This window comes from Diabrotica undecimpunctata, chromosome 1 (assembly GCF_040954645.1).
Source record: "Diabrotica undecimpunctata isolate CICGRU chromosome 1, icDiaUnde3, whole genome shotgun sequence".
Taxonomy (NCBI): domain Eukaryota; kingdom Metazoa; phylum Arthropoda; class Insecta; order Coleoptera; family Chrysomelidae; genus Diabrotica; species Diabrotica undecimpunctata.
The window spans coordinates 179,597,686-179,618,568 of NC_092803.1; the positions used below are offsets into that span (position 1 = coordinate 179,597,686).

General features: G+C 33.6%; 2 protein-coding genes across 3 annotated transcripts in view; both read right to left on the minus strand.

Moving 5' to 3' along the window:
- The window catches only part of Glut1 (Glucose transporter 1), a 481,871-nt gene that overhangs the window by 328,080 nt on the left and 132,908 nt on the right, over nucleotides 1-20,883 (minus strand). The window lies entirely within an intron of this gene.
- The window catches only part of LOC140432636 (uncharacterized), a 76,856-nt gene continuing 56,048 nt past the window's right edge, over nucleotides 76-20,883 (minus strand). The window contains exon 3 of the mRNA XM_072520668.1: nucleotides 76-199. Coding sequence (XP_072376769.1) covers nucleotides 97-199 — 103 coding nt within the window. The 3' untranslated portion in view covers nucleotides 76-96. The remainder of the gene's footprint in view (nucleotides 200-20,883) is intronic.

Here is a 20,883-nt window from a genome sequence, read left to right on the forward strand (position 1 = left end):
AAACTCGCCAGCTGCTACTAGTACCTGGGAGGCAAGGATACCATGGCTGTGTTCCCAACTACAGTGGACACCTCCCTAGGTATCCTTTTACCCTCCTTAAAAAATCCTCTTATAGCTTCTTATCTGTCTGTCTGACGCGGCCTCACACACAATATCAATGTCACCTTGAGTGCAGCGTTCTTCGACAAGAATCTTCCACCTATAGTTTGGAAACACAGCCTGTCAGGGTTAGCGTGCTCTTTTTAATTTTTGTGCAGAAATAAAAGTTTTTGTCAACCACAGTGAAATATAAAAAAAATATTACCTTTGTTTTCTTCTTCTTAACATGCCATACACCAAAGTGCGTAGGCGACTATCTCATTACTAGAATTCTGTTCTTGGCGGCGTGACACAGCTCGCCTGTATTGTGTATTGTACCTTTGTTTTGGATTGTTATAAACATATTTTTCATAGAGAATGGGCATGTTGGTTTTGGTTTTAATTATTTATTTTTTTAGTTGACAAAAGGCCAAATAATATAATTACATTATTTTAATGTCGCCAAAAAAAATCTCACAATTATCAAGATAGTCAAGAACCCAACAGTCAAGTTACAATATATTAAAAACGAATAGTACCATAGTAAGCAAACAGTAATAATTTCGAATATAATCTCGTTATAGTGATTTACTGACCAATTAAAGCATATTGAGTAAATTTTCTGCCAATGCTTAGGAGGAACCTTAAGATAATCGTTCGATTACGTAAAATGTATTATATTAACGTTAGTTAGAAAAAACAAACGACTGCGGGTAAAGGTTGCTAAAAGATAACTGCTTAGATTTATGAGATCAATGTAGATCTTGACACTATCCATTTCAAAATTCTTGTTTTTCTTCTTCTTTTTATATACACATGACTTTGTCTGTTTTTCAATATGACTCCAGTAAGTTGTGGTTCCATCGTTTTTGTTGTGTTCCTACGGATCGTCTTTCTATTGGGAAACCGTCTATTGCCGTCTTTACTACCCTATTTGTTGTCATTCGGCTGATATGATCGTTCCATTCTACTCTTCTATTTCTTACCCAGTTCTTGATGTTCTTCACCTTGCATCTACCAACATTTATCATTACCATCAATTTTTCTAAGTGTTTTCATCTTTGCTGTTTCTAACATCCTTTTTGTCCTCTCTGTGTTAGGTTATGTTTCTGCCGCGTATGTCGTTATTGGTCTGATGACTGTTTTGTAAATTCTGCCTTTCATTTCTTTCCCGATATTTTTATTTCTGCACATTGTTTTATTCAGGCAGCCTGCAACTCAACTTGCTCTCTTTACTTGATCTTCCACTTCAGTTTCGAGTTTTCCGTAGCTAGATAATGTGATGCCTAGATATTTAAACTCCATCACTTGTTCTATTATTTGACTTTTACTTTTTTTATTATATCATCCATATTCAGGTTGAATAATAAAGGATTCAGGGACTCTTCCTGTCTCATCTATGCTGTATTGCGAGCCTCAATAGGGTCGGTTAGTCCTTCTTCTACTTTAATTTTTACTGTGTTGTTTTGGTAGATATTTTTGATCGTTTTGATTATTTGTAGAGGTATCTCTCTTGCGTACAGTAAGTGGATAACGTCATTTAATTTGACCCGGTCAAATGCCTTTGTAAGGTCCACAAAACATAGATATTCCGGTTTGTTTTATTCTAATGATTTCTCTTGCACTTGCCTCATTACGTCGCATTTGAAATGCCAACGTCGCATTTGAAAATTAACGAACAAAAATTGATATAATTAGTTCAATGTCGGAATGATGATAACTCAATATGAAACTGTACTTTGTAAAATTCCTAGAAGTAAGATAGGACGGGTAAATAGATAAGAGACCGTTAGATCTGATATAATTGTAAAGAGAATGACTATGGGTAACAACAAACCAACATATGTAAAAATGATATTAGAGAATCCGATATGGAATCAGAGAAAATTAGAGAAAATTAGAGATTTGAAGTAGAAAAAATCTGGCTACTAAGTCGGCTACTTAACAAGCATAAAAAAACATGGTAATATATTTTTGATGGGGTAGGAGCAGTTTTGAGAAATTGTGGAATAATATGTACAACTATTGATAAAACCAGTCATACAGCATCATCAGGTTGTCATATTTGACTACTCTTCCTGGTTCTGGTGGTTTTCCATTTTTTATATCTGATATTTAATTTTATCTCTTTTTGGTAGGAAATATATTTTTCGTAGTCAATATCTTGAAATTCTACCTGATTGTCTGTCGGTACTTTTCTATAATATTTTACTCTTATTTTCGAGTAAATTGAATCTAACCTACGACGTTCTTTACATTCTGTTTTACTAGCTCTAATTATTTTCCAGGATTCTTTCATCATCATTCAGCCTCAAGAGTCCACTGCTGAACATAGGCCTCTTCCTCATGTTTCCAACCCCGTCTATCTTGCGCCGCTCTTATCCAGTTGTTATTGAGTCTTCTTAAATCGTCAGTCCATCTTGTAGGTGGTCGACCGACGCTTCTCTTGTCTTTCCTTGGCCTCCATTCCAATAACCTCTTTGTCCATCGCCCATCTGTCATTCTGGCTATATGTCCTGTCCATCTCCATTTTAGTCTGGCTATCTTCTCGATAATGTCAGTCACTCCGGTTCTTCTCCTGATGTCTTCGTTGGTTATTCTGTCTCGCAGAGTTATTCCTAACATGGACCGCTCCATTCTTCTCTGTGTGACTCTCAGTTTGGTAGCTGCTGCTTTTGTTAAGGTAAGCGTTTCTGCTTCGTACGTCAAGACTGGGAGGACGCACTGATCAAATACCTTTCTCTTTAGGCATGTGGGCAGCTCACTTTTAAAAGTTTCTCTCAGTTTTCCAAATGCTGCCCACCCAAGGCCGATTCTTCTCTTCAGTTCATGAGTCTGGTTATCCCTGCCAATCATAATTTCATGTCCCAGGTATTTATATCTATCTATTAGTTCTATTTCTTTCCCACCAATACTGATGTTCTGGTTGGGTACCAAATTCCAGGTACCCGGATTCTTTACTTCTTGCGATTTTAAAAGTATTCTACGTTATGATAGGCTTTTATTACAAGTTGTTGTACTGTTGTCAATTATTAATTATACACATATTTCTTCTTTCTCACAAGAATTTTAGTTTATTATTCTAATATTCACTGCTAATTTTTATACTCTACTTTTTTTCCAATCGTTTTCATTGCAGCTTCGTAAGAGATTTAACGATTTAGTGGTACGCATTGATTCCTGAGGAGTACCAAACATTGTTTTATCTCAAATTCAATCCCATTCGATATAGGAACTGGATAGACTTATTTTCAAAACTTTGTAGATTATACCTTTTTTTTGAGAAGTCTTGTAGAGGCATTAATCTTTTATTTTCATTTCGCTTTAAGCAAGTGATGACGAGATTCACACTGTGCTTCTTGATGGGTTCTTACAAATGCAACAAATAATACAATAACTAAAACAAAAAGTGGGATTGAAAGGTAAATTACTAAACATAGAGTTCTTCTCCTTTTTTTTTCTTCTTCCTCTTTCTAAGCAATTCTGCTTGTTCATTGCCGGATTAATACCTCTATGGAAGGCTGTTACTCCATCTTTGGCGAGGTCGTTTGATACTTCTTCTGCCGATTGTTGACTTATCTCTTGCTATTTTGACGACGCGCTATTTTGCAGTTTTGTAACTTCAACAAGTCCGGATAAAGGAGGAGGGGATCTACAGCCAGGTTAGCACCATACTGATAGACTTTAAAACCATACAGCTCATAGAAACATGATTATAGAGTTAACTGATAAAAATATTTATGTGGGTTAACGCATGGACTCTGAGCATAGGCATTTAAATAAATATCTAACGCAGGTATTTTCAGATCACTGTTGTTTTCGTACCATGTTGCTTTCGTGCGCATATTAACAGATTTAGCAGGACAGAATGCGCCAAATGTCCTTACGGCGACGGTTTTAAAAAAGTGTAAGATAAAGTTCGAATCTGTGAAGCAAGCAAATAGTGAGGAAAATGGTATCCAGTGAAAAATTATGGAAATGGTGATAGTGATTCACATATATATTGAGACGAAAATAAAGACGGTAGACAGATGGATGCTAAGAAACCTTTAGGTCAAGGGACAAACTTATGACGCCAGGATAAGACAACTGACAGAGAGAAAACTCGCTAGAAGCTGTGAATGAGAATCCAAAGAGGAAGCATGAAAGTATACGGGAATCGAGCGACAAAAGTGGATATCGGGAATATAAAATGTCCAAATAGGACGCTTTTGCTTCTTTTTCTTTAAGTACCGTGCCCAAGTTTTAGGCGTGGGTAGCTTCCATGACGATTTGCCAATATAGTTCTCGATCTTGGGCGGCATGTAATAATTCGTCTGCTGATAAGCCAGTTCATTGACGAAGATTTTGGAGTGATGAGTATTTCTTCGTACCAATTCCTCTTTTTCCGTCGATCGTTCCGGTTAGTATCAACTACATTATCCTGTATCTGCTTCTTCTCATTATATGCCCCAGATATTTGAGTTTTCTCATTTTTATCATCTTTATTAAGTCGCCTTCACCTTGACCTACTCTGTTCAAGACTTCCCTGTTTGAAATGTGTTGAACCCATGATATTCTGAGCATTCTACGATATAACCACATCTCGAAGGCTTCTAATTTGTTCATCATGTTAACCTTCATAATCCAGGTTTCACATCCATACAGTAATACAGGATACACATAACATTTTAGGAACTTAATTCTTAGCTGTAGAACGCTTTTGCTACATTGGTATGAGGGTGGGGCTTAGTTGGTCCCAGTGGTCTCGGGATGTAACAGATCAGGGAAGAGTACTGATTAGATTAGAAACTTAACACCAGCAAGATGTTTACTATGGTATCTGAATGTAGATTCTGTACCTAATAATGAAAAAAAGGTTTGAATAAGTTAGGTGGAATTGAAAAACAGGAATCCATGTAACATTTTTGACCTTGTCCTTAAATAATTTTAAATACAACAATATTACAATGAAAGGCTACAACGAAAGAAAGTTTGAAGAAACTAAGTCGTGTTGGCATAATTTCAAAAGGTTCTTTTTTCTTTACTAAGATTCAAATTTGAGACTTATCAAAGGGTATATAAGCAGCATTTTTCCTTGGCGCTTAATAATATAATTGACCGCATCACACTCCATTTGATAGGGGCCAGGTTGTGTAGTGGCAAAAAAACATGATCAATAGTTGTAACTACCAACTGTCTGACATGATTTGTAGAAATTTAGTATTGAATGATATAACATGTAACATAACAAGATAAGATATTTTAGTACTACCTCTTGCTATCTTTTCCACCAATTCAAACTGTAAGTTTTCGTGCATAAAAGAACGTTCAGTTACTCCTTTTGGTGTTTGTAAAAGAGTTTGTTATAGATTATAGAATTCCTAATCGTTTTACTCCTATCATAGTTTTTATTACTATAACGTAGTATCGACGACATCTCGGTAGGTACCTAGAGGGCGGAATTTTTTTTTGTAGATTCCTGATTAACTCCATAAAATTGACCAGAAATAAATGCCCCAATGGATAAAAATATTAACCTTATAGGATCTGTTTAATTTTCATTCTGAACTACATCACTAGATTGAAAATTTAAAATTTTAAAAGTAAAACATTTTATAGTTGTATATTTGCCCTTTTTAACTATTTAAAAGAATAATAGGTATTTTTAGGCAATATAATAGACCTACTGATAATATGTAGTGGTAAAACAAAGTTCGTAAAATTAATTAATGAAAAATGGATATTTTTTTTAAACTTCCTGTGGTTGACGATTTTGGAAGTATATTTTTTGACCATATCACGCAATATTAAGTGTGGGTCAAAGAACAACAAACAAACAATGGCACAAATGATCATGAAATGATTCTCTATTCTAGTAAGTAAGAATTAAGCTAGAACATAAAAAAAAATATTTAACAGAAACAAAATTAAAAAAAAACGGTTTAAAATAATCGTAAATAAAATTTAATATCCCTTTAAAATATACCCCGCCTATTAATGAAACTGTTTTTATAGTAACATCAATTGGAGATAATCAAGATTAAAACAGTTTCATTAAAATAATAGTCTTAATAAACAAAATAAGTTTTAAAAGCCATCATCTGAAAAATTGATACTAACATTCAACTTACTATAATATCATTATTTATAATATAATACTTTTCTAATTCCAATAAAACCAGTGGCATTAACCATCTAAGTCATTAGAGTCACTCATCCGTCTATACAAAAGGCCAGGACGACAAGTCACACCGTTTATCCAGTAAGGTAACTACGCCATCTAGGAAAGAAGTCTAAACAACCACCATCTGACATTTCAATCATATTTTGTTCTTAAAAGGATACGTTTAGTTAATAACACTAATAATAATAATTACATTTTAATATGATAATTAATAATACGATTAATTTTTTCGCAAAATTGACAAAAATATTGGTTGCAATAATTTTAAAATAAGAGTTAATAAACAAAATAATTTAAAGCTTTGTTGGTTTACATCTAAACACCTTGCGCCATCTCGGAAAGAAATCTGAACTACCAACTGACAGATAAAATAAATTAAGCTTATCTGACAGATAAAATGTAAAATTTATTTGCCAAATAAGGTACCGAATAAAAAGCTATCTGGAAAATAAAGTGTGTTTATTGTAATTTTGTTATGTTGTAAGTTATAGCGAAATCAAAATTTAATTTAAATATTTTTGTTTATTGTGGGTGAGAAACATGGATCTGGTATAAGAAGATTTTTTGAAATCGGAGAGTATGATCAGTATGATGTTTAATGTTCATAAACTTATATGTATATAGTGCGAGAATATAATATTTAAAGCAAAATCAAACATATTGATTGTTGTAATTATAAAGACTTTTTTAGAGTTTTAGATTAAGTAAAACGACAGTACAATATTTACTTAGTTTAATATTTAATGTTTTCATAGTCTTGATGACGTCGAACGTCGAACAAGTGGACAAATATGCATACCTGGGAACAATGATTATCTCCACAAATGATTACAATCAGGAGATAAAAATAAGAATAGAAAAGGCTAGAGCAAATTTCAAAAAAATGAGAAGAGTTCTATGTACCAGGGATTTAAAACTGGAACTAAGAGTTAGGTTGGCGAGGTGCTATGTTTTTTCGACCTTATTTTATGGAATGGAATCTTGGACCTTGAATGCTACATCAATGAAAAAACTGGAATCATTTTAGCTGTGGGTGTACAGAAGAATTCTGAAAATATCATGGACAGAACACGTCACAAACAAAGAGGTTTTCAGAAGGATGAACAAAGAAATGGAAATTTTAAATTCAATAAAAACAAAAAAATTGGAATATCTCGGACATACTACACGTCGAGAGAAATACACCTTGCTCCAACTGATCATGCAGGGAAAGATCCAAGGAAAGAGAAGCATAGGGAGGCGTAGAATGTCATGGCTGCGCAACCTGAGAGAGTGGTACGGATGTACATCAAATGAACTTTTCAGAGCAGCCGTCTCAAAAGTTCGAATACCTATGATGATTTGAAGAAGAATAATCTTGATAAATAAAAAATTCATGTAGGTATTAACGTATTTCAAGGGTATTCAAAATTTTTGAAAAATGATAAATAACTCAAAAACTATGAAATTTTGACATATTTTATTTTATCTAGAATCTTACGCAGAATCTAAAAATGTCGATTTTTGTCAATAGGACACTCTTATCAAAAGATATCGATTTGTACCGTCGAGTTGATACGAATTTTACTTAACATTGATTACGCGTGCGTAACTTACATTCAAAATCGCCGGTGGCTTCAAGCGTTGTTTCTTAGATAAAGGTTCATTCTATGCAAAAAGTGTTTATATAAACATTTTGTTCAGAATTATCTCAGCTATATTTTTTATTTAAAACATTTTTTTCTACGGCGTTCAAATTCTTGGTAAATCGATTTTTTTGTGTTTTTACTCCCTTCAAGAGAGGTTTAAGGGGAAGCCCAGGGATTAAAGTGGCAAATGTTTTTTTTTGAGTCCCAAAATTGAGATTCTCGGCAAAATTCAGCTTATTCGTATGATTTTTAGGAGTCAAATCTCTGACGACTGGACTACAATGGTTTGAATTGACTTTATTATGATTTAATAATATTAAAGAAAAAAAGCTCTGATATTATGTGAAACTAATTACGAAAATAAGATACAAAGAAGGAGCTAAGGTAAATAATGAGTTAGTTGGAATAGCGATAAATGGAGTTCTTGCCAACAACATCAGATATGTTGACGATGCAGCTATAATAACCAATTTTGGAGACATCCAGGGACTCTTTGATAAAGTATCTATGGTTAGTATGGCGCACGGTTTAGAATATCAATATTAAAAAAATTAACAACAATTGTGGACAACTAGTTTTTGATGGACAGGTCATTGAGCGGGTTTCACGATACAAATATCTTGGAACTATTGTCAACTAGACTATTTAACATTTAAAAATAGTTTGTTTACGTATTGAATAAGCACGAGCTGCTTTCGACAGAATAAAAAAACTGCTGACAGCATCGGATCTTCCTAAGATGATCTAAGAATTAAAATGGTTAGGTATTATGTATTTTCAATACCCCCATACTATGTGGAAAGCTAGACACTAAATAAGCAGCTCCTTAAAAATATAGAGGCCTTTAAAATTAATGTGAGTCTACAGGCGCATTCTCAGAGTCTCCTGGATGAATAAGGCCATAAATCAGACAGAGCGGCTGGAAAGACTGAATATTAAACCTAAAATAATATTTACTATAAAGAAGAGAAAACTTGAATTTTTAAGTCATATCTGTAGAGGCATAAAATATAAGTTGGACGAAGAAGCGTTCGATAAGGAAAGATCGTTGGACGAAGAAGCGTGGGATGTAAAAGAATTTTTTGGCTGCGAAACCTTCGAGAACGGTTCGGAATAGCATCGATCAAATCATTACAGGCAGCAATTTTTCAGGAGATCTAAGAACAGTTTTTTTTATTTCAACAGTCAGAAACATTTCAAAACACTAGGCCTTAGCCAGAAGGTTACACGAACTTTACTTTTCACAGAACATGAATCTACCAAGCGTACCTAACCACGAAGATTCATTGTGTGGTCCACAGAGTGAAGAAACTATAGCACACTATAGCACTATCTGTGTAATTTCAATAAAATTTCATTAAAATAAAATTATTTTGACAACAATGACTTTTGAGTTAACTAGACCCATTTCAAATTACTTGGAGGCAGATAAATTTGTATCACGGTAACTAAAGTTACAGTAGTAGTATCATTCATTATAGTATCATATCATCATATCATCGATACTATCAAACATGATAAACTCATAGAACTATTACATCTTACAGGACTTGACACTAAGGATATCCAAATTATAAAAAATCTATATTGGAATCAAACCGCCCACATGAGGAATGGACATATGATGAGTGAAAACGTAAACATTTCGAGAAAGAATAGACAGGGCTGTATTCTTTCGCCACTGCTTTTCAACTTGTACATGGAACAAATATTTCTAGAGGCACTGGAAGAGTACAACGAGGGCATCAATATTAATGGCGTATCAATAAGTAATTTTTGATATGCAGATGATACTGTTATACTGGCCGATAACATCGAAGATTTACAGATGATGCTAAATAGAGTAAATACAACTGGCAACCAATTTGGACTGAAGATCAATAGAAAGAAAACTAAATTTATGGTGATCAGTAAAAAGAACATTCAACATATCGACCAGAATATTGAAGCCGAACGTATTGAAAGATTTAAATATCTGGGATATACAGTAAATGATAAGTGGGACTCAGATGTAGAGATTAAGATCCTAATTGAAATAGCAAGATCCAAATTCATCAAAATGAGAAAGCTCTTAAGCAACCGCCACCTAAGTGTTAACCTCCGATGGCACGCCACGAAATGCTACGTACTCTCTACGCTTCTTTACGGAGTTGAAGGGTGGACGTTAACAGCAGCAACTATAAAGAAGTTAGCGGCTCTAGAAATGTGGCTGTATCGACGCATACTGAGAATACTTTGGACAGACAGAGTGACCAACACGGAGGTATTAAGACGAATGGGTAAAGAGATGGAATTTTTAACAACTATTAAAAGGAGTATTCATTTGACTCTCGACCTGTAAACATCGATACGAATTAGGCGAAAGTTTATAGTGGTGATTAAAAACGGGCTCCGGCCGCGTTTTTACCGTCATTATCGTTCAAGTGGATATACTATTTATAAACTATTTAAAAATTAAAATATACAGTTTTAACAATTAAAATGAGTGCTCCACCAGATTTATCGGTGAGTGTTCCTTTTTATACTGCTACTGTTAATGGTCAAATAATAAATACTCAATATCAGCAACAGCAAATTCAACCAGAATGCCCAAATGTCCTTTTTCCACAAAATTTACAACCAAATTCAGCACAAATTTTAAATAACCCACCAACAACAATATATTATGTTCCTAACCAAGTACTATCACAATCTTCCTCAAACTGTCAATACAATCCTAAAATAAATCCCACATTATCTTCACCTCAAAATGGAGCTTACGATTCGATTGAGATGACACGTACATTACAAAGTGAAGAATCTTCAGGGGAAATCAGCGACATTGAGTCATCGGACATCCACGAATGGCAAACTATACAACATAGTAACAAAAAACGCAAAATTAATCCTCCGACACCAACAGAAAACGAAGACACAGTAGTAACTAGCAATAAATTTCAGATTCTACAAAATGAAAACGAAAACGACAACAATAACAGTACAGAAAATACCAACGAAACTCCAGCAACCTCTAAACTCCCACCAATTTTTATATATGGTGTTACTGAATACAATAAAATGGTTAATAGCCTATCGGAAGTAACACAAACGGAGACATTCTATTGTACAGCATTAAAGAACAACACAATAAAAATAAATTCCCGTGACTCAGAAACATACCGAAAACTGGTAAGACATTTAAACAGCAAAAAAATTGTGCATCATACGTACCAAATGAAAGAGGATAGAGCATACAGAGTTGTAATTCGTAATCTACATCATACAGTGCCCATTAATATAATAAAAAGCGAAATAGAAAAACATGGGCATTTAGTACGCAATATTGTAAATATAAAACACAGAGTAAGTAAGGACCCTCTAATGATGTTCTACGTCGATATAGAACCTAATCGAAATAATAAAAAAAATATATGAAATTCAATTTATAAACAATGCGAAAATAGTTATTGAGCCACCGTATAAAAAGAATAACATTGTCCAGTGTACCAGATGCCAATTGTATGGACACTCTAAGACATACTGTAATAGACCTTATCACTGTGTCAAATGTGGAGGCAACCATATGTCAGCTGATTGTAAAAAACCTAGAGACACACCCGCCGTATGTGCTCTCTGCAATGGAGCACACACCGCAAATTACAAAGGATGCATGGTATATAAAGAGTTAATTAGCAGTAGAAACAGAGCAAGAGGAGTATCATCGCACACTCCAGCGAACAATCAACTACAATATAACAGAAATACAGTACAGAATAATCCGCACTTAAACAATCAAAATCACGCGACTTACACACAAGCAACGGGTGGAACAAATGTAAATAATGTCCATAAAAATACGAACTCATACAACCAGAATCATGCAACTTACGCTCAAATAACAAGTGGAACACATGTAAGTAATACAAACAGTGACATTGGAGAGATGATGAAGAGTTTCCTTAACGAATTCAAAGCTATGTTTTCACAACTAATTAATCAAAATAGCGTGATCTTAAACATGCTTTCCACAGTAATAAATAAAATTAGTAATGGAACTTAAGTCACTACGAATTGCACAATGGAATGCCAACGGCCTAGGCAACCATAACACAGAAGTTACTAACTTTCTTAAACATAACAAAATTGATGTTCTACTCATATCGGAAACCCATTTCACTGACAGAACGATGTTCAAGATCCCTCATTATTCTATTTACAACACCAACCATCCTGATGGAACAGCACACGGTGGCGCTGCTATTATTGTACGTAACACTATACCACACTATGAGGAAATAATGTATCAGACGGAAAAAATACAAGCTGCAATAATCTGTATCAGTTCTCAATCATGGTCTTTTGACATTGCGGCAATGTACAGCCCTCCAAGGCATAATATTACCACAGCAGAATATGAAGACTTCTTCAAACATCTATCAAACAAATTCGTAATTGGAGGTGACTGGAATGCCAAGCATACAGACTGGGGATCAAGACTATGTACGACAAAGGGAAAAAATCTCAGACAAGCCATAGCTAACACAAACAGCTCTTACTTATCTACAGGGCAACCCACCTACTGGCCATCAGATACAAACAAAATCCCAGATCTACTCGACTTCTTTATCCTCCATAACATGGCCTTAAATTATTTTGACATACAAGCATCCTGGGATCTGTCCACCGACCATACTCCCATAATTGTGACACTATCTACGCAAATTATAAAACGTCCGAATATCCCTAAGTTGACAACATCAAAAACCAACTGGAATATATTCGAGTCTTACATAAATGAAAATTTAAATTTAAATATAAGATTAAAGCAACCAGACGATATCGATAATGCTGTGCTTCTTCTTACCCAAACTATACATGCAGCCGCTGAAATAGCTACACCCCCTCAGAATGACAAAGAACCAAGTGACACCAACATACCCGTATATATAAAACGTCTTGTTGCACAAAAAAGAAGAGCCAGGCGCATATGGCAAAGAAGTCGCAATCCTATAGATAAAAATGAATACAATAGATTAACACGGCAACTTAAAACTGCTCTACAAGACGCGAGGAATGATACATTTGAACTATTCATCAACAGCCTGTCAAAAGAAGACCACAGCATCTGGAAAGCAACGAAATCATTCAAGAGACCTATACAGCACATACCACCTCTAAGGAAAGCCGATGGAAGCTGGGGAAAAACTGAACAAGAAAAGGCATCAATATTTGCTGAACATCTCTCACACGTTTTTGGTGCACCTGAACTTAATAACAATAATAACGAAGAACAAGTTAAAAACTTCTTAGACGCTCCATGCCCAATGATGCTACCAATCAAATACTTTACTCCTAATAATGTCAAAGAACAAATTTCTAGATGCAATAACTACAAAGCACCAGGCTTTGACATGATCACTGGGCTAATATTAAAAAAATTACCGAGAAAAGCAATTGTCCTACTAACAATGATATATAATAGTATCATAAGATTAGCCTACTACCCGATTAATTGGAAGTTCGCACAAATAATTATGATTAGTAAACCAAATAAACCACCAAATATTACTACTTCATATAGACCAATCAGCTTACTTCCAATAATGTCAAAAATCTTAGAAAGACTTCTGCTCCAAAGATTCTCAGAAGACATCGGAATTAATTCAGTGATCCCCACACACCAGTTTGGTTTCCGCGAAGCCCATTCAACTCTACAACAGTGTCATAGGATTGTTAAAAACATTAATGTATGCCTCGAAGAGAAAAAAATTTGCACTGCTGCCCTCCTGGATATAGAACAAGCCTTCGACCGTGTTTGGCATGATGGTCTCCTGTATAAACTTAAGTCATCCTTTCCCACTCCTCACTATCTACTCTTAAAATCATACCTCACAGAACGTCACTTTCAAGTCAGATTCCTTACAGAAACCTCTCATTACTATCCCATAAAATCCGGTGTCCCTCAAGGAAGTGTCCTGGGTCCCCTCCTGTACCTCATATACACTGCTGATATTCCAACAACAAATACGACCACAGTAGCCATGTTCGCAGATGACACCGCCATAATATCCATCGATGATGACCCCCAAGTAGCATCAGGAAACCTTCAAATACACATGAACCTACTACAAGACTGGATGAATAGATGGAAAATCAAAGTTAACCATACTAAGTCTAATCAAATTACATTCACCAACAGGAACATCATATGTCCAAGAATTAGACTGAACAACACATTACTACCAGTAAAAACAGAAGTCAAATACCTGGGAATGACACTTGATCAAAAGCTCACTTGGAAAGCACACATCTTGGCAAAAAAAATCCAAATCAACATGAAAATACGTCAAATGAATTGGTTAATAGGCCGAAAATCACAGTTATCCACAGATAATAAACTTCTCTTGTATAAGTGCATAATAAAGCCTATATGGACATATGGGGTGCAACTATGGGGCTGTGCAAAGCCTTCTAATACCAAAATCATTCAGAGGATCCAATCCAAAATACTCAGAATGATTTTCAATGCGCCGTGGTACGTTAGTAATAAAACACTACATGATGACTCTGGAATACCGTTCGTTGAAGACGAAATCAGCAGACTAACAAGAAATTATTTAGAACATCTGCCAGCCCACCCCAACGAGGAAGCAAGACAACTACACCTACAACCAGAAGTCAGACGAAGATTGAAGAGACAGTGGCCAACAGACTTTATTCACTAATTTTAATTTTAATTTTAATTTCCATTTCAATTCTAGTTTCAAATTATAATCCTACACTGATTTTATTTGTTAGTGTTAGTATTGGGAGTGTTATCAGTGGATAATTTCTCCTCTCATGTATTTGCAATACTCACATTTACTAATAGCTTGTAATAGCAGATTGTAAATTTACAAATTTAATTAAAAAAAAAAAAAAAAAAAAAAAAAAAAACTATTAAAAGGAGGAAAGCGTCATACCTGGGCCATGTGTTCCGTAATGATAAGTACAGTCTGCTATAGCTTATCGTGGAAGGCAAGATTGAAGGTAGAAGAGGTTTGGGCAGAATGAAGAATGCGACACAAAACAGAGAAACCTATCGTTTGATGGTCGCCAACCTTTGGTAGAAGACGGCACATAAAGAAGAAGTAGTATCATAATCGCCAATGTTTATTTTTATTTTTGAATTTTTTAGTAGATACTTGACAAACAAATGACAAAAAAATGTGTTTAAAACAAAATCCTCCTTACATGTTTACAACAAATTATAATAATTAGGCAAATCGTAACCAAAATAAAACTACCACAGAATTTCGCCGTTACTGTAAAATTTGTCAAGGTGAAGATTGGCTACTTTGATAATAGGCGACTTAATTATAATCTTAATTAATAAAACTAAAAGTATAAATAATGTGCTATTGTAACACTAAGATTATTAGGTTTTATTTGAAATAGAAGATACATCAAATAAATAAATATTTACAAATTCCTACTTCGACTTATTGATATTTTTTACTTTAATAAACACGATTTTAAATGAAATATCTTGTTGAAGTTTTTTTACTGCCACACTTGTTTTCATTAACTGGCCTAATTGCCTCAAGATGTCTAAAACAGTCCCTTATAAATTCTGAACGATTCACTGTACAGTTACTTTTTCATTAGTGCCTTCATTTAACAAAACTCTGATTAATAGCAAGAGTAAGACAGAGAGAGAAAGTAAGTGAGAAGGAGAAACTTCGGAAAGGTATTTTCATGACTTCCATTCTAAATGAATTACGACAAAATCTAAAATTCAAATACATTCAACCAAGTTTAAATTCAATTCTTGCAATATTCAGAAGTTATTTCGAGTTTATTTCTTGTACTAATTGTGTCATAGTTTTTGATTAATCTGTTTTATTCAATTATCTGTTTATGCTTTGATGGGTTTTCCTAAAAATTTTGCCCAGTGAAATAAGAACTGGCACGACAGACTTAGATAAAGTGTGATAGAGGATAATATTTAAATTATTTTGTTAAAAACTTTATGGACGCTTTTAGAAATTTACTAAAAAAACAAAATATTACCTTAGGTTTATTTCTTACGTGAACTAAATAAAAAATGGCAAAATAGAAATAAATGATAGAAAGACCAATCATAAGAAAATGATAAGCAGCAGGAATGAGATATTTAACACCACACAAGAATTTTTTCAAGTATTTTACATAAAAACCACAGGAAGAACTAAATCGTTTACACTTTTGTGTAACCAAATCCTCCTTTCACAAATGAGTTGCTTACAAGCAGAGTGGCCCCACTGATTTTTTTGTATTATTTAGATAGGTAGTACAATAGGTGGCATTTAATCATGTCTTTCATTTCAAAGTGGCTCAACTAACATTTCACTGTATACCAAGAGATGGCGTGAGTTGTATAGTTAGGTTACGTAAACTTTTAATATGATTTAATTATAGAAATGTGGCCTAAGTGACAGTTGGGCATAGCACACTACCACCTAGCATTGAAACTTCCGTGTTAAGGAATAAAACAATGATTGGCGCATCACCTGGTGATCGGGCGCATAACTATATATACATGGCGCTAAATTCAAAAGTTTAGTAATATTACCTAGGATTGTGAACTCATTTTAAAGTAAAGGAAAATCGATAACTAAAATAAAAAAAAAAATCCTTATCCTATACGATAATAAATATTTTTCGTATACTTTTTGGGTTTTCTTGTTATGTTGGGACTATATTTATTTTCCATTACATTAAAATGCCAAAGTGGTTAAAAAAATTACAGAATAAAATATAGAATAAAATCTTTATTTATAAAAATGTTACAAGAAATGTTATATGTGTTACAAGAAATATTAATAATACAAGCCATGTGTAGTATAATTTAGTTTTCTTAATGTTGTGACAAGAAGGTCAGTATTTAAATAATTGTTTTGTCATTCTTATCAAGTTTTATGTGAATAAAAGCCTAATTCTGCAAAAGACATTTTACTACAATTTTATTCGCATAAATTTACAATGGGGAAGTACTTTAGACCAGATAAACTAGAGGCTGGTCCAAACTGTCAAACTTCCACCAAAGAATTCAAACATTAGTAAGTATATAACATTCAAGAATTTTTTAGAAAGCAATGAATCTAAAGATAAATCCCTAGAAGGTAAAGATAAGTACATGCTTTTAAAAAATTAATCTACGATTACATAAGCGAAGCAATCAATCTGGAAAACCAATTGCTTTTTTCACACATACCCTCACAGATTCTGAATAAAAACATTATGCAATTGAAAAAAAAGCAAATGAGTTGAAGTATTTAAAAAAATGCAGACATTATCTGGTAGAAAAGCAATTCTAACCAATTACAGATTAAATCACTATTTGGTTTATATAGAATGACGGTATATATCAAATCTAACAAGGAGAACTAGCTTTACTTCACAAGAATTTATTAATTATCTACACTCTAAAGGAATATATTCAAGTAGAACAACACCATATAATCATGAAGAAAATGGTTAAGTCGAAAAATACAATGAGTTATATGGAAATTGGTGAATCTAGCATAGAAAACCAAAAATTTAGAATTCACTTAATGGAAAACTGCTTTACCATGTGCTCTGCACTATATAAGAAGTTTACTGTTGAATTGTTATATTATTGAATCAAGATAATGATGAAGGTCCAAATAACACACTAGAGAATTCCACTACTAAATAAATACCAGATGAGACAGAAAATTTACCTGTTCAAAAACCTGATGATAATGATGAACCAAGATTGGAAAATTCAGATTTTCATTCTAGCTGTAAATCAGCTGGAGCTAAAAATAAACCAAAATAGTTGCAATATTTTGTTCAAAAATAGGGACGGGTGAATGTAGTATAATTTAGTGTTCTAAATGTTGTGACAGGAACTTGTCAGTATTTAAATATTTTTTTTGTAATTCTAATGTCAAATTAAAGCCTAATAAGCAACAGACAGCCATCAGACATTCTGAGTTTTTTGTAGTACTTTCATCCTAATGTAATAACACACACTATCAGTGGTCAGTGAAAACTCTTACAGTCTGGCGTTCTACTCACAGAAAGAGAGAACTCAAGGACCCTGCTAAGTTGGAAACAGAACAATTAAATGATTTAGTTCTAGAAAGAAGTTTATATACATTTATACTCATACTATATGTTATATATTTATATGATAATACTTTTATTCTTATAATCAGAATCATAATATGAGTTCCAGAAAAATATTCTGGTTATCAACAAAATTATGATTTTGATTAGATTAGCAAAATATTGCTTCTTGCAAAAAGAAAACCCAAGAATGAGGAATAACCGAATGATAGCAAATAGAAAAAACGAACAAAAAAAAGAACAATGGATAAGGTAAATAATTTATTTCTAAGGTATGCTTAAAGTTTTCACCCAGAATGTAAGCTTTGCTAAAACTTGATATAGTAACTTTATTTGCTCAGTATAAACTCCAAACAACAGAGGATAATAATGTTTTTATGGCTGAAATGACAAACACAATTACAATCAACAGATTTTTTCACCAGTATGTCATCTTAAGATCAGACATCCCATCCCTGTCATCAACAGAATAGGAAAGATCCCTGTCAACACATTCAAATTTATTTATTCATAACTCTGAACGCCTTACCGCTGTCTATGTGGATGCAGGCTAATATACAGGACAAGCCGATTAAGTGTTACAACTTAGTGGTTAAGTACACAGTATTTTAAGATAATAAAATTAAATAATGTGAAATAAAAATATATTATGTACACAAACACATGCATGTACACATACATATATATATATATATATATATATATATTGTTATGCTATTTAAATTGTATTATATTGCTTACTTAGGAAAAATCCTGTCTATATTTATTAAATGAACTAATCTCCAATTAATCACAATAAATCAGCATTAATTAATTACAATCTCAGGCTATTTAAATTGTACGATTTACCTTTGATCGTGGATTCAAAATATTTTCCAATTGGCGTCCTAATCGGGATAGGTAATATGACCTGAATAAAATACATAGAATTTCAACTGAACTATATGTGAGATGTCCTTTATTTTAATGAAATTTTATACAACAATCAATCCTGTAATATTTGCAATATACTAACTTTAAATATATGAGAAGTTGTTTTCTATCATGGACCCAAATGTTATTTTACATTGATTTTTAATATGTGTTATAACTAAGCTCTTTTTATAATTCCTTTTTTTTTTAATGATCGCAAAATTAACTGTCTCTATTATTTATTCAATTTACTTAATTAATAAATGAAAATCACACTCCGGCTCTAATGAAATTTGACTGACCTTTCCTTCTCTGCCGTTGCAATTCTATGGCCACGCCACAACAAAAAACTCCTTTCTCTGCTTCTGCTCCTATTGTGGTCCAGATGACGTACACCTTTCTCCTATCTGTCCTTGTATCTCCAAATGTTTCCGGCTTCGTCTGCTATTAATATTCTTAGGCCCTTTGGATTTCTATCTCTCTGTACCCCGTTCCTCACACTGGTCAGCTTTTCCACCGCAAATAAACACACCCGGTAAATTACGTCTTCGGGACTTCAAACAAACACAAATCACAAAGCTCCTTCCTTCTTGGACGACGAAAACTGACTAACTAACCTTTTTTTCTCTCTCCTATCTCATAGCCAAAACCAAACCTCCTTGCATTCAAAATTTGACCAATAAAAATCATCCACCTCTTGTGAGTATATCGTTACCACCCAACTCTCTCTATAAAACGTCATTCGGGTAATTCCAGAAAACAAATCTTCTTTAATTATTCTAACTAAATCTATCTACTTTACAAATATTTCTTACTAATAGCTACAAACGATACCTGTTTCTCAATTCAATGTCTTTTGTTAATAAACTTTTACCGATATAATCTTTCGGGGAGAAAACCACCGCAAATCCCGGTCCATTGTTCAACACTTTCTATATACACTTTTATTCCGGGTAAAACCATTTCACAATAACCGACTTATTTAAATTTCTTATCGATAATATTTGAAAGTCTTGTCTCTGAGGCCTAATGAACAATTCTTCGAACAACTTAAAATACATATTTTGTCTTATACAGGATGTTTGAAAATTCATATGCCCGTGTCTTTATGAAATATCAATAATTTTAATTTTTATTTAAGTAATAAAATTTGTATATCGGTTTTTTATTGCTTATGGACATTCAAAAGTACAACAAATCCCCGCCTTTGTAATCGATAAAATTTATCAATTTATGCAACTAAATTTTCTCGAGGCAAAATAAACGCACTTCCTGTATGCTATCTGTACTTATGCTACGTATTATCCTATCCTACTATCTACTTTATACAAATTTAAATCTTCATTCGTGATATTTATATACATCATGGATATTATAAATACCTCTGATCTTTTCAGAATCCATATGTTTCAACTCATAGCTGTTTACTCCATCTTCGTTGTTTACTATGTATGGCCCTTCGAAAACAGGCATCAATTTTGCGCAAATACCGGTCTGAAGATTTGACACTCTTAATGCTCTTACCATTACTTTGTCACCCTTTTGGAAAGTTACTGGTCTTCGTTTCCTATTATGACCCTGTCTCTGGATGTATTTCTCATTGCTTCTTCTTAATCTCCTCTGAACGGTTTCTATAACCTGTCGATACTCTCTTTGTTCTGGATCTTCCCACGGTCTTATCGGCATGACGCCTTTCATTATGTATTCTGGTGTTTCTTTCGTTACTGTACTTGGCATGGAATTTAGGTACATCTCTATTTCTCCCAATTTTCTGTCCCATCGCCGATGTTGACCATCCGTTGCAATACGAAGAAATTTCGTTACCTCTTGTATAAATCGCTCAGAAGGATTACTTTGGGGATGCCTGATGCTTACAAAGTTCGTCTCGATTCCCCGTTCTCTAAGCTGTCCCTTGAAACGATCATTTCGGAAGTACGTTGCATTGTCTAGTAAAATTTTTCTTGGGGTTCCTACCGTAGCGATGAAATTGTCTATTTTTCTCAA